At 41.9% G+C, this 12691-nt stretch overlaps 1 protein-coding gene, 1 long non-coding RNA gene and 3 other non-coding genes across 5 annotated transcripts; 4 read left to right on the top strand and 1 right to left on the bottom strand.

Moving 5' to 3' along the window:
• The first annotated feature begins 3652 nt into the window (after nucleotides 1-3652).
• On the top strand, nucleotides 3653-5152 carry LOC121790623. Its single transcript, XR_006048340.1, has 2 exons — nucleotides 3653-4496; nucleotides 4807-5152. It is a non-coding gene; the product is annotated as an uncharacterized LOC121790623 (long non-coding RNA).
• A 1487-nt stretch (nucleotides 5153-6639) lies between these two features.
• On the top strand, nucleotides 6640-6757 carry LOC121790633. The gene has a single exon (XR_006048347.1). It is a non-coding gene; the product is annotated as a U5 spliceosomal RNA (small nuclear RNA).
• A 391-nt stretch (nucleotides 6758-7148) lies between these two features.
• Nucleotides 7149-7309, top strand: LOC121790644. Its single transcript, XR_006048357.1, has one exon. It is a non-coding gene; the product is annotated as a U1 spliceosomal RNA (small nuclear RNA).
• Nucleotides 7310-9028: 1719 nt separating this feature from the next.
• On the bottom strand, nucleotides 9029-11189 carry LOC121790626 (uncharacterized mitochondrial protein AtMg00810-like). The gene is made up of 3 exons (XM_042188808.1): nucleotides 11000-11189; nucleotides 9770-9918; nucleotides 9029-9670 (listed from the first exon to the last, which is right to left on the bottom strand). Exons 1-3 carry the CDS (start codon nucleotides 11187-11189, stop codon nucleotides 9029-9031), a joined length of 981 nt encoding a protein of 326 aa, XP_042044742.1.
• LOC121790632 lies at nucleotides 10204-10356 on the top strand. Its single transcript, XR_006048346.1, has one exon. It is a non-coding gene; the product is annotated as a U1 spliceosomal RNA (small nuclear RNA).
• Nucleotides 11190-12691: the final 1502 nt, after the last annotated feature.

Here is a 12691-nt window from a genome sequence, read left to right as displayed (position 1 = left end):
ATATGTGGCTCCGGCATTCTTTAAACCAAATGGCATCTTTTTATAAGCAAAAATACCGAAGTCAGTAATGAAAGCCGTTTTTGAAGCATCATTCTCATCCATTAAAACTTGGTGGTATCCTTTATACAAATCAAGAAAACAGAAAATTTCGAAGCCTATCAGAGCTTCTACTTTTTTATCTATGTTGGGAAGGGGGGTAGCAATCTTTAGGACAGTGCTTATTTAGATCCGTAAAATCTATGCACATCCGCCATCCTCCTTCTTTTTTCTTGATCATCACAGGATTGGCCACCCAAGAAGGATATTTCACTTCAAATAATACATCCGCTTTCAGTAATTGGCGGACTTCGTCATGGATGACTTGATTTCTTTCTGCCGCAAAGAGTCTTTGCTTCTGTTTTATAGGCCGGACTGAAGGATCAATATTTAACCGATGTGTAATTACCTCGGGAGACACTCCAGTCATGTCCAACGGAGACCACGCAAAGACATCTTTGTACTCTTTGAGGAGCTGGATGGTCTTTTCCCGGAGTAGAGGTGTTCCCGCGAAACCGATCTTGACCGTTCTGGATGGATCATCTTCGTATAACTGAACTTTCATCGAGTTCGGCTCCGGTGTGACTTCGTTCATTTCGCCTGCCTCTGACTCCGGCTGCTGTGATTGCTATGCTTGATGGTGCCGATCTGATTGTTCGGCACTTTTAAGCGCAATCTGCAAACATTCTTTTGCTCTCTTTTGATCACCTCGGATGACTGCTATCCCTCCTTTAGTGGGGATCTTGATTGTGAGGTGATAAGTAGAGCAAATGGCCCGAACTGTGTTGAGCCAGTCTCTTCCCAGTATAATGTTATACGGGGATCGAGCTTTTACCACAAAAAACTCGATCACCGTACTGGAGCTAGTAGGCGCTCTTCCTACCGTAATCGGAAGGCTGATAATACCTTCAGGGCGGGGTGTCCTCCTGGGCGAAACTTTTCAGAGGAATTGGGGCCGGACTGAGCCGAGCTGGATCCACTTCCAGTTTATCAAAACATTCTTTAAAAAGAATGCTAACCGACGCTCCTGTATCCACAAACACTCTGTGGATCAGTTTGTTTGCCACTCCAGCTTGAATGACAATAGCGTCTTGATGAGGAGAAATGGCCGGGACGGGATCTGCATCTGAAAATGTAATTACTTCCTCCTTCTTCAGCCTTTTATGTGTTGGCTCCTCTCGATTGAAGCCTCTGCGCTCTGATTTTAGAGACGATTTAGTCTTCCCGGCTGGGAGAGCGTCAATAGTCTGGATCACTCCATCATATTGCGGCTCGTCATCGTCTTCGGGATCCTGTTGCCTTTTAGGATCCTGAGGAGCGCAGTTCGCACTTCTCTGTTTCTTATTCTTTTTCGGCGGCTTGCTTTGGTATTTTTTTAACGTCCCTGCTTTCACAAGAACATCAATATCTGCTGCCAAATTTCGGCACTCCTCGGTATCGTGACCGTGGTCTTGATGGAAGGAGCAATATTTATCCTGACTTCGGCGCGTGGCCGACTTCGTCATCGGCTTTGGTTTTTCGAACACATCAGAATGTAGTTCGAAAATTTCCGCTCTTGACTTGTTTAAGGGTACGAACTGAGCGGGCGGCTTCTCAGGATTGAGACGTGGTCCCAATCTGTCTTGTACCGGTGCCCTTTGAATTCTTTCAAAAGGAGTTCGGCGAGGATGTCCCTGATCGCTATGATCGGGCTTCCTCTTGTCTCCTCTGGAAGAGCTGTCTAAAGACCGTTTTCGACGGTCTGCCTCATCAGCACGAGAAAACTGGTCCGCAATGTCCCACATCTCTTGAGCTGTTTGCGGACTGCATTCAACGAGCTTTCTGTAGAGAGCTCCTGGCAGAATTCCATTTTGGAATGCCGAAATGACAAGTAGATCATTGAGATCATCTACTTGTAGGCATTCCTTGTGGAATCTTGTCATGAAGTCGCTAATCTTTTCATCGCGACCTTGACGTATAGAAAGCAGCTGAGCCGAAGTGATTCGGGTTTCAGCTTTCTGGAAGAACCTCCTATGAAAAGCATCCATTAGATCTCTGTAAGATCTAATGCTGCCTTGAGGGAGGCTATCAAACCACCTTCTTGCGTTCCCGATGAGCAGCTCGGGAAACAGCTTACACATATGAACCTCATTGAGACCTTGGTTCGCCATATTATACTGATAGCGTCCCAGGAAATCATGAGGATCCACTAACCCGTCATAAGTCACTGACGGAGTTCGGTAATTCTGTGGCAACGGAGTTCTGGTGATATCATCCGAAAATGGAGTCTTCAGCGCTCCATACATAGCGAATCCGACATCTCTGCGGTATGGTGGAGATGGAGTTCTCCTGTGATTTCGGTAACAAGGAGGAGAAGGAACATATCGGTGGTGAGGATTCTTTCTCCTGGAAGATACGACACTACTGCGGTAGTGACTTTCATGTCTGGAGGGGGAGGGAGAATCCGCCGTTTTCTTCTCCGGCTTCTGGCTCTTTTGCAGGAATGTTAAGAACTCATCCTGCTTCTCAGCCAAGAACAACTTGACAGCCTCATTCAACTCGAGCTGCTGGGGAGGCTCGATGCGATGACTTTTTGAGTGGTTTGTTCTTTCACCGTGAGAACTGGAGGCAGATTTCTCCCGAGGCTGTTTTCCAGACCTACGGGCTGGACTAGCTTCCTCACGTTCATCACGGACGGAAGTATGGGTATTATGTGATCTGGTACGCATTTTTTGGTGGAAAAGGATCAAAAACTCGCTTTTATCACAGTTTTGGTTCTCTGTTTCCCACAGACGGCGCCAGTGATGATTTGGCGAATTTTTGATGGGAATAAATGCAAGTAATAAATGAAGATCACAACACTGAGAATTACGTGGTTCGATTTACTGAGGTAAATCTACGTCCACGGGAAGAAAAGAGGGCAAATTTGTATTGCTTGATCTCGCTTACAGATTACAATACTGATTTGCTATATGAGATTCAGGATCTAGAGAACTTCACCTTGATCTATCTGATCTAAGTTCTATTTATACATTCGAACTAAGATCGTGGTTTGCAGCCCTGGTAGGGGGGTTGATAACTGCTTAATACCACTAAATAGATCGTGGGTGTAATGGAGGTCGTGGAGATCCTGCATGGGTCCACTATCTCCTTGTTCGGTCGAATACTGAGACCGAACTGCTGAACTTTGCCGATCAGCTTTTGCCGATCTGAGAGTTGAGCTCGATTGGTCGGCTTTTACCGAGCTATAGGCTGTGACCGAACTCTTTGGTTGTGCCGAACTGACTTTGCCGATCAGCTTTTGCCGATCTGAGAGTTGAGCTCGATTGGTCGGCTTTTACCGAGCTGCTGTGACCGAACTCTTTGGTTGTGCCGAACTGATACTCTTTCTTGGGTTTTGGGCTGATGGGCCGTCACTGCTATTGGGCTCGCAATTATTGTTTAGTTGTTTAGTTCGTATCCCATCAAATATCATATCCATGTTGTTATGTGCAATTTGATTTTTCTAACCCATTGACTTTATATGAACAAATAATTTATTTTAGTAAAATCAAAATCAAATTAGGGACTGGATACCCGAAATAAAATTTGGATTCGATATCAATTTTGATTTTATTCTGTTAGATGATTATTGCTATCAATTTTGTATTTTTTAGTTTTCCCTTTGATGAAGATGCATTTGGTACTTCCTACTGTATTTATCCACCAAATGCTTGCGTCATTGATTCCACAATTTGGATGGCTATTGTTCAACATGTTTATTTTTCTGCCTTTTTTTATGTTGATTGTTTTGGCAAAGTTTTCCATTTAAAGAGACGCACCCTAACTGTTATTCATGCTCCTTATCGTGTCCTGTGTGTGCAACTTTGAAGTTTATTGCTACTCTAGTGTTTTGTCATCTGTTGCTTTGTTCTTATTTTCACTTGTTGATGCTGGATTTACACAGAGAGAACGTCGACGCCAAGAACGTGAAGCTGGCTCTGCTGGAACTGTTGGATCATCTTAGTCAATAAGTTAGAACAGCTTTAGAGGCGAGGGTTATCAGCACATGGGTTTCAGAACATGAATTTTCATGCAGTTAGGCTCACGTTTCACTCAGAGGGTGACAGTCACATGGTCTTCATGTAGATTCACTTGAAGCTGATAAATAATTCTGTTGTGATGTTTCTGTGACTTGTGTTTAACTAGTGCTGTTGGATTCTAATATGGCTGGCTGGATACATTTTGCATCTCTCTCTCTAATTAAAGTGCTTTGTGTGATGACTTATGATATGGAGTGTACCTGTCATAGTTAGCCTACTAATGTGGTTGTGAAAGTGTCACACATGCGTTAGGAAGGATGAATTAGGTGGTTCACGTAGTAACATGTAGAATTTAGAAAGAAACTAAGTTAGCTCCAAATCGCATGACCAATTTATTCTACTTGTTGAAGTTCCGAAAAAGATGTCAATCAGGATGCATCATTCAAACAAGCTTATGCTGTAAGTTTGGCTTTGCCTTACGAGTTGCTTGAGTTGTAGAATTTTGGATTGTTTTAGTGCTTTCTTGATCTTGAAAATTTATGTTGTTCGTTATGGATATTACCTTTACTCTCATGAATTAGAACCTCTATGAATTAGCTTGCTTTATTATCAATACCATTTGCTCTAAGGCTCCAAAAATGATATACATAAATATGCAGTTTGGCCACTTGATGTTTCTGGATAGTTATGACATTGTTGTTAGCTTGCACTTTCTGCCCCAATTGCTCTTTTTGGATCTTTTGTATACATTGATATCTCATTCTTGTAGGATAACTTGGCCTTGTGAGTATTCTTGTCTTCATATGTCATCGCCTCTCTGTGGAGTCTGTATCATCATAGGTCCCGATAAAAATGAGCGGAGTTCTTAGGATCAGAAATGGCATTTCCACTGAGTAGAAATTGTGGGTTGTGGGTTGCACTATGTAGAATGAGGTGAAAGTATATATGCCGGAATTTTTGTGAAGCATACTGGTTTGAACTCTCTGCTACAAGATATTACATCTCTAGTAATAATTATGTTTGTTGGTACATACTTCTGTTATACTTAAAAATACTTTTGTTATTGTTAGTATATTTTCTGGATTTAATAATGAAATGTACTTGCATTTTTTGTACTATGATTTATTTTCCGGAGGCAGTTAACTTGTGATGTATAATTATAGTATACTACTATGTTTTATAAGTATTCATTGCATTATTGGAAATTTGGAACACACTTACAATTGCACGCAGCTTTGATTCTGTCACCTCCAAATTCATCTTTCCTATGATATTGATGTCTATCATTCCCTACACGGTTGCTTCCTCGCTGCAACTTCCAAAATGGTGGTTTCTATTGCTTCCCACAATCCAAGATTGATCATTTATGTGCTACCACGTCAAGTTAGGCCATGGTCCTTGCAGACGATCCGTTAAAGTACTCTCTCCGTCCCATTTAAATACGAAACATTTGGGAATTGACACATGATTTTATGTAGTGTTGTTTTGTGAGTTAATGATGAGAGAGTAAAGTAAGAGAGATGAAAAAAATTGAGATACAGTAGTTGTTTACATTTTAGGAAACGTTTCATTTTTAATGGGACAATCCAAAAAGGAAAATGTTTCATTTCTAATAGGAGAGCGGAAGTATGAATTATTTTCAAATTGAGTGTAAAAACTGACTCTAATAAGTTGGGACAAACTAAACTTTCCTCTCACCCACCTACAATTATTTAATAAAATTTCCCCAATTCCATAGGAAGAGCATCCACAATAGCGGACTAGCCGGCGCCCTAGCCATTGGCGTGCGGCTAGGGCGTTCGGCTAGTCCGCTATTGCGTTAGGCTAGAAGGACGGACGAAAAACCAACGCCCTAGAGCTAGGGCGCGGACAAGAGAGGCTCTAAGGCTCGAGTTTAGAAAAGATTAATTTCTCGACTTTGCGTATGTGAAATGCTGCGGCGTATACCTTTTAATCTGAGCACTGCTTTTCAATATTATGAATGTTGGTTGTGTGCACTTGATAATTTTTTATATTGTGGGTTTGCGGTGCTATCACTATCTGTTTGGGGTTGTTTGGAATCTTAGCTCCGTTTTGTTTAAGTTAAAAGGCAATTATTACAATCACTCCTTGATAGCTGAAGTTGTTAGTTTTCCTTAGGAACTTTTCTCAGTGTGGAGGTTTCAGCTTACGTCCACTTTCCCTTCTCCTTATGTTTTTCCATCAACATCTTTTCTTGAAGGTCAGGCAAGAGTGCGTGTGGGATGGTCCAACGTTTGGACGTAGATACGAAGGCTGATTCTTTATTTGTCGGATAAAGACAGTGCATCCACTCCATCAATGAATTCATCCATATGATATCTATCTCTCTCTACATTTTGAAACATCCATGTCTCAATACACGAGCATCTAAAATTTCGAGTAGCTGTGCCTGTAGTAATGGAAGGAGATTGTTTGAAATCTGGTCGCTGCGCTTTGGTACTCCATAATAGTACAAGTGAAATATTCACTCATCACACCAACAAATACCACATTTTGTCTTCCCACATCGCTAAGACACGAAACAACGCTCCACGCCCACTCTAAATAAATATCTATAATTGCTCCTTCCCCAAATTCACGCAGCTGCGCGTCGAGCACATTGCGAACTATTCTTTCGCCTTTTACTAAAGAATACCGTGTGCTCGTCGCAATTCAAGCAGCATATGCCATTTTTTGGAGGGTGTTTTGTTTATAATAATAAAACCCCAATAATTCGAGTCTAATTTTTATTAATCTACTATGTTATGTATTACCGTGACTGTGTTGGATAGCCAATCTAATTAATTTGACTAATTCAATTATATTCCATTTAATGACAACATATTCATTTCAGAAAAAAAAGTTATTTTCTCTACTCCTCATTCCATCAACAACTTATTGCTGAAATGAGTTCCATCACTTCCTCTTATTCATTCCCCTCTATAAAAACTCGTTAGTACTACTACTATACCATAGTAGTAATCAATTAATGAGTTCTCAACTCAGTTTTTGTGAAGGAAAAACATGAAACTAGCTATACCACATCGGAAGGTCATGGGATGGAGTATGAGAAGAGAGGTTACATAAATTGAGGAAAGGAAAAGAAGTAACATACTTACCTGGACGGGGTCGATGGGCAATCCATAAGGCCCATGGCCTAGATTGGCGACCTCCATTGCACTTAGGAGGGGCGCCTGTCTAAGGTCGGCCCAAGTGGTCGAGCCTACGTCATAATTTGTGTCAGAGGGGGCCAGCGTTCGCGCGGCCCCTGCCTATTCTAATGTAAAGATTGTTTTGCCTTGAATTCAATGATATGAATTATTAGGTGTGATTTTTTTTTGCCTTTTCTAACTTATAAATTTGGCATTAAGTTAAACCTTCTATTAAGTTACACAAACATGACTTATTTGTATCCATGTTCGAAGTGTATATTAAATGATGCAAGTAGGTAGAAGGTTTAAATATATTAAAACCTTTGCAATTTTCATGTGAGACTGAATTTTTTTTAATGATATAAAACTCATACTCCTATTGATTATAAAACTATATATTTTCACATAATACCACAGGAACAAATGAATTAATGATATGACTCGCTCGTTTGGTCTTATTTTCTTGTTGTGCATTTTTTCAGTACGTTGTTGCTCTGTAGCTTATATTGAAGAATGGTTTTCATAATATGTTTCATTAGTTTGAGCGAAATGAATTAGGAGTATTTTTTAGAGCTCACGTCTACGTCCACTTCCGCATCTTCATCTTCAACACTAAAACAATTACTACTAGTACATAAATAAAAAACATGGCTTTTCTCTTCATCTTCAATCATCCTCTTCCACTTCTTTCATGACACTTCATCTTCCTCTCATCCACAAACTCGTCCTGGCAAAGTGCTTTGACCTCTCATCAATAACCTCTTCGATCCTTGCAACATCTTCAAGGCCTCGATCTCATCAGTGCATAATCATAATCTTGATCACGAGCCCCGATTTTCAGTATTCATCTCCACCACCTGTCTGTGACCATCAGCATTCTTCATTGAAGCAGAGAATTATTATTACGATAACTGCAAGTTCTGCAACTGCAATGTCATTCACTCAGCTGAATTTCTTTATACAAGAAAATGGCAATTTGGGTGTATATAATAACGCAAAACTCTCAAGCAAAAGAAATCTTCATAAAATTAAAGAGATCGAAGCTAAAAAGATGGACGCCAATACTAGACAATCAATTCAAAGTTATAATGGAAAGTCAGCTGTCGTAAGTGTTAGAAATCAGAGAATATGGAAATGAGTGTAGAAAATGATAATCAGAACTCCATTAATAGGAGAAGGAGGAAAGATCTTTTTATTGATATCAAAAGAGAGAATACAAGATAATGATGTTACAATCAAAAAGCTCATACTATTTATACTAGCTAGGTGAAGATCACCACCAAAATATCTAGCTAACTAACTCTTAACTAACTTGTCATCCGTTCACACTTATGATGACTGGAAGTCTACGTGTGAGTGACGTGGCTCCAGCTCAACCTTGCTTTCCAACGTGTATCACCATCCCTCAATCATCCATGCATGAAATATGCATCACGCTCACTATCTTCAACATGCCCCGTCAAGATGGACCATATATAGTGCTAAAGTTCATCTTGCTCAAGATAGAAGTAAAAGTTGCTTCACCCAAGGGTTTGGTGAAGATATCAGCCAGTTGCCAATTATTTCTAATATGCAACTGTTTGATGATCCCTTTCAAGTATTTCTCTCTAACCGTGTGACAATCGATCTCTATATGCTTAGTCCTCTTGTGAAAGACGGGATTAGAGCATATGTATATAGTTGATTGATTATACAATACAACGGTACTACCTTCTCAACTTTTACTCCAAAGTCTTCAAGTATAGTTGTAGCCCATACTATCTCACACGTAGCTTAAGCCATAGCTCTATATTATGCCTCAGCAGATGATCTGAAAATGGTATTTTGTTCCTTAGCCTTCTAAGAAATCATAGAATTTCCATGGAATAGACAATACCCAGTCATGGACTTCCTGGTATCTGGACATGCTGCCCAATCTGCATCCGAAAATATGCTCAGAGTAGGTTTGCTGCTACTGGAGTAAAATAATCCATGACCTGGAGTTCCCTTGAGATATTTCAGAACTCTTTCAACTGCTTGCCAGTGTTCAATGCAAGGTTTCGACACATATTGACTCAACTTGTGTACAACAAAGGTGATATCTGGCCGAGTTATGCACATATACAAGAGTCTTCCAATGAGTCTTCTATATTTAGAAGCATCTTCTAAAAGTGAACCTGAATCCAGCTGCAACTTCTTAACTGGACCCATGGGAACAGAAGATGGTTTACATCCCAAGAAGCCTGTATCTTTAAGAAGATCCATGGTGTATTTCCTTTGACAAACTTGGATTCCTTTCTTATTTCTTGCTATCTCAAGTCCAAGGAAATATTTTGGGACTCCAAGACCCTTGAACTTGAAGTGTTGTGTGAGGAAATCCTTGAAGCTATTAGTCATTTCTGGATCAGTGGTGGCAACCAAGATATCATCAACATATACCGCTATGCCAAAGAATCCAGCTGCTCCATCTGATTTATAGAAGAAAGAATGATCGGACGCTGACTGTTGTAGCCCAAAATCCTTAAGAACTTATGACAGTTTCAAGTACCATTGTCTTGAAGCTTGTTTTAGACCATACAAGGATTTCTTCAATTTGTAAACTAAAGTTGAATCTGGTGTAGCCCCCTCAACAGCCATCCAGTCCACTTCAAGCCTCGGTGGTAATGTCATATAAATGTCTTCTTCCAGATCACCATAGTGGAAAGCATTGTTGATGTCCAAATGAGTCAGAGACCATCCCTTGATAGCAGCTAGAGCCAGCATCATTTTAATAGTTGTGAGTTTTGCAGCTGGAGAAAAAGTGTCCAAGGAATCGACACCTTCAAGTTGTGTGAATCCCTTGGCTACTAATCTAGCTTTATATCTCTCAACATAGAATCAGCATTGTACTTCACTTTGTATACCCACTTGCAATCAATGGGTATTTTTCCAAACTAATTAAGTGAGAAACTAATTACCAAATCCCACATTGGAATTGTGGTAGATGGAGTATGAGAACATAAATTCATTAAAGTGAGAAAAGAAAATTAAGGTACATGCTTATCTTGATGAGGTCAATGGACGAACCATAATGGCCATCGCCTAGATTGCGACCTCCATTGCACTTTGGAGGGGTGCCTGCCTAAGATCGGCCCAAGTGGTTGAGTATGCATCATAATTTGTTCTAGAAGGGTCCGTATCTTGCCCAATTTAATTCTAATTTTTTATGTTATTTATTTATTTTCATTATGTATTAATTTATGCTTTTTTTTAACAAAAACGCCCTTTGTGGGCGGGGGTTTAGGCAGACCCCCAACCCGTAAATACGATCAAAATGTAATGTTCCAACATCATGATCTTAGCCCAAAAATGACTAAGATCTAAATAAGAACATGAAGGTGCAAAGTAGAGGTCCCACAAGTCGGGATCCTCCATTCTATCAAGTGGAAAAAAGATGACTAAATACACTAAAGGGAGAAACGAAAAAAGCCCAAAACCAACCACCTGAAGAGCTAGATCAACCCACATCTCTACGTCGGAAATGAAAGTTAGGATATCCCAGCTGGTCCATCCTAACTAGCGCCTTCAGATACCGTGGCGCAGAGATTTGATCAAAATATGTAAGGGCAGTGGTTTGGACACCCCTACCTGCCAGAAAATCAGCAGCCCTGTTTCCTTCTCTGTAGATGTGTGAGAATCGAACATGCCGTTGAGCTGTCATGCTCTGGATCAAAGCCATATGGTGTCTAAAATCCGCAGAGCCAAAGTGTCTAGATGACAACAAACTAACCAGAGCCGCTGAGTCCAGCTCTATCCAAATGTGAGTAGAAAGCTCCATAGCCATCTCCAAACCCCGAATCAGAGCCAAAAGCTCCGCTTCAAAGCTCGATGATGCAGCTATCGGAGCACAAAAAGCCTGCAGAAGGCCTCCATCAGAACCACGAACCAATCCTCCCTCTCCCGCCGCCAGTGTCGATGTAGAGAAGGCACCGTCTGTGTTCAGCCTCACCCAAGGTGCATCAGGGGGATGCCATAGGACCATGAGCGACCACAGAACACGCTGTCTGGGGGAGAAAGGCATGAAATCAACCGACGGTGAGCATCCCCTCCAATGAGTCGAGGTGATCTTGCCGGCCAGAACTAGCACATGCAGATGGTGAATGACCTGCCAAATAACATGTGAATGACGAAAAGGACGACCTCCATGCTTGTAGCCGTTCCCCTCCGTCCAAAGAAACCAAGCAATCAAACAAGGAACAAGAAAGCTAATATGCATGGCGGGAGCCCTCTGGAAAGAAGACCTCCGCTAGTGACCTAGTCTAAGTGCAATATCGGTGCTCGTGTGAATTGTTGTGTGCGAGGAAGGAAACCAGGCATCAAAATACTCCCATGCAGAAACCGCCGATTGACTCGAAAAAAAGACATGGCTGAGAGACTCGACCGAAGGAGACCTACAACACTGACACCTAGACGCTAACTCAATTCCCCTCCCCTGCAACTTCTCATCCACCAACTGCCTACCAAACAGTAACCTCCAAATGAACACCGACATGGTAGGAGTCAACCCATGGTTCCAAATAAGACCAAAAATCTCCCTCTTCGGCAGTCTAGTCCGGATGCTCTCCCAGGCTGAGGTCACAGAGAACTCGCCATGGCTAGTCAGACTCCACCGCCTCACATCCTTCGCCCCTAACTCGATCGGCGTGGCTCTGATCTGTTCTATCACATCGAGAGGTACGCCAAACCTGAAAGATAAACTATGTAGCATATCCTCATCTCATGCATGCTCATGCCAATATGATGCAACGGCCTGAGATTGGGGAGGATCATTTCCCGGGACGAACAGACTCCGGATGGAGCTAGCCCCAAGCCAGACATCATCCCAGAAGCTGATCTTCCCCTCACCCAAGGACCAATGAATAAACTCATGCATGTATGACCAAATACGACGCAAACGACGCCAAGTAGGACTATCATGTGACCAACAAGGGGATGTATGCAAATGACAAGGAATGATACTGTACTTCTGGGTCATTAACTGGCCCAGAGATAGTCCTGAGCTAGCAGTCTCCACCACAGCTTGAACCCAAAAGTCACTGCCACCTCCCTGAAGCGGCGAATACCCAAACCACCCTCCTCAAAAGGCAAGCAAATCTATCTCTAAGAAATCCAGTGCAGCTTCCTCTTCTCTCCAACTGTGCCCCAAAAGTATCTAGCCAATATCTGCTCCAACTCGTCTAGAAATCCAAGCAGAAGGCTCATGACCTGTAAGATGTGTAGCGGGATGGCGGCCAGTGTGCTCTTAATCAGAGCCAGACGAGCCCCAAAAGCCAGATGTCGGTGGGACCAGCTGTGGATCCTGTCCATCAGCCTCTGCCTAAGTGGCAAAAGATGGTTTTCTCTCCTCGCCCCTCGGAAAATCGGCACCCCAAGGTACGTGAAAGACATTGTCCCTATCTGAAATCTTCTAACTTCCTCTACAGTGTCAGCGAACTCCATGTGCTCGTTCGCCAAGTAGAAATGTGTCTTCCCATTGTTCACCAG

The sequence above is a fragment of the Salvia splendens genome, unplaced genomic scaffold, assembly GCF_004379255.2.
Source record: "Salvia splendens isolate huo1 unplaced genomic scaffold, SspV2 ctg569, whole genome shotgun sequence".
Classification (NCBI taxonomy): domain Eukaryota; kingdom Viridiplantae; phylum Streptophyta; class Magnoliopsida; order Lamiales; family Lamiaceae; genus Salvia; species Salvia splendens.
Note: the sequence above shows the minus strand (reverse complement) of the source record. Positions and strands in the feature narration are given on the sequence as shown.

Excerpts from the sequence above, each read along its gene's own strand:
- LOC121790626 (XM_042188808.1), bottom strand. The coding sequence starts at position 11,189 with ATGGTCCTATGGCATCCCCCTGATGCACCTTGGGTGAGGCTGAACACA. Across the intron at positions 9,919-10,999 it reads GCTTTTGGCTCTGATTCGGG|CTGCTATCAAGGGATGGTCT; the intron begins GTTTGGAGATGG and ends TGCTGGCTCTAG. Across the intron at positions 9,671-9,769 it reads CTACACCAGATTCAACTTTA|TCAGCGTCCGATCATTCTTT; the intron begins GTTTACAAATTG and ends GGGCTACAACAG.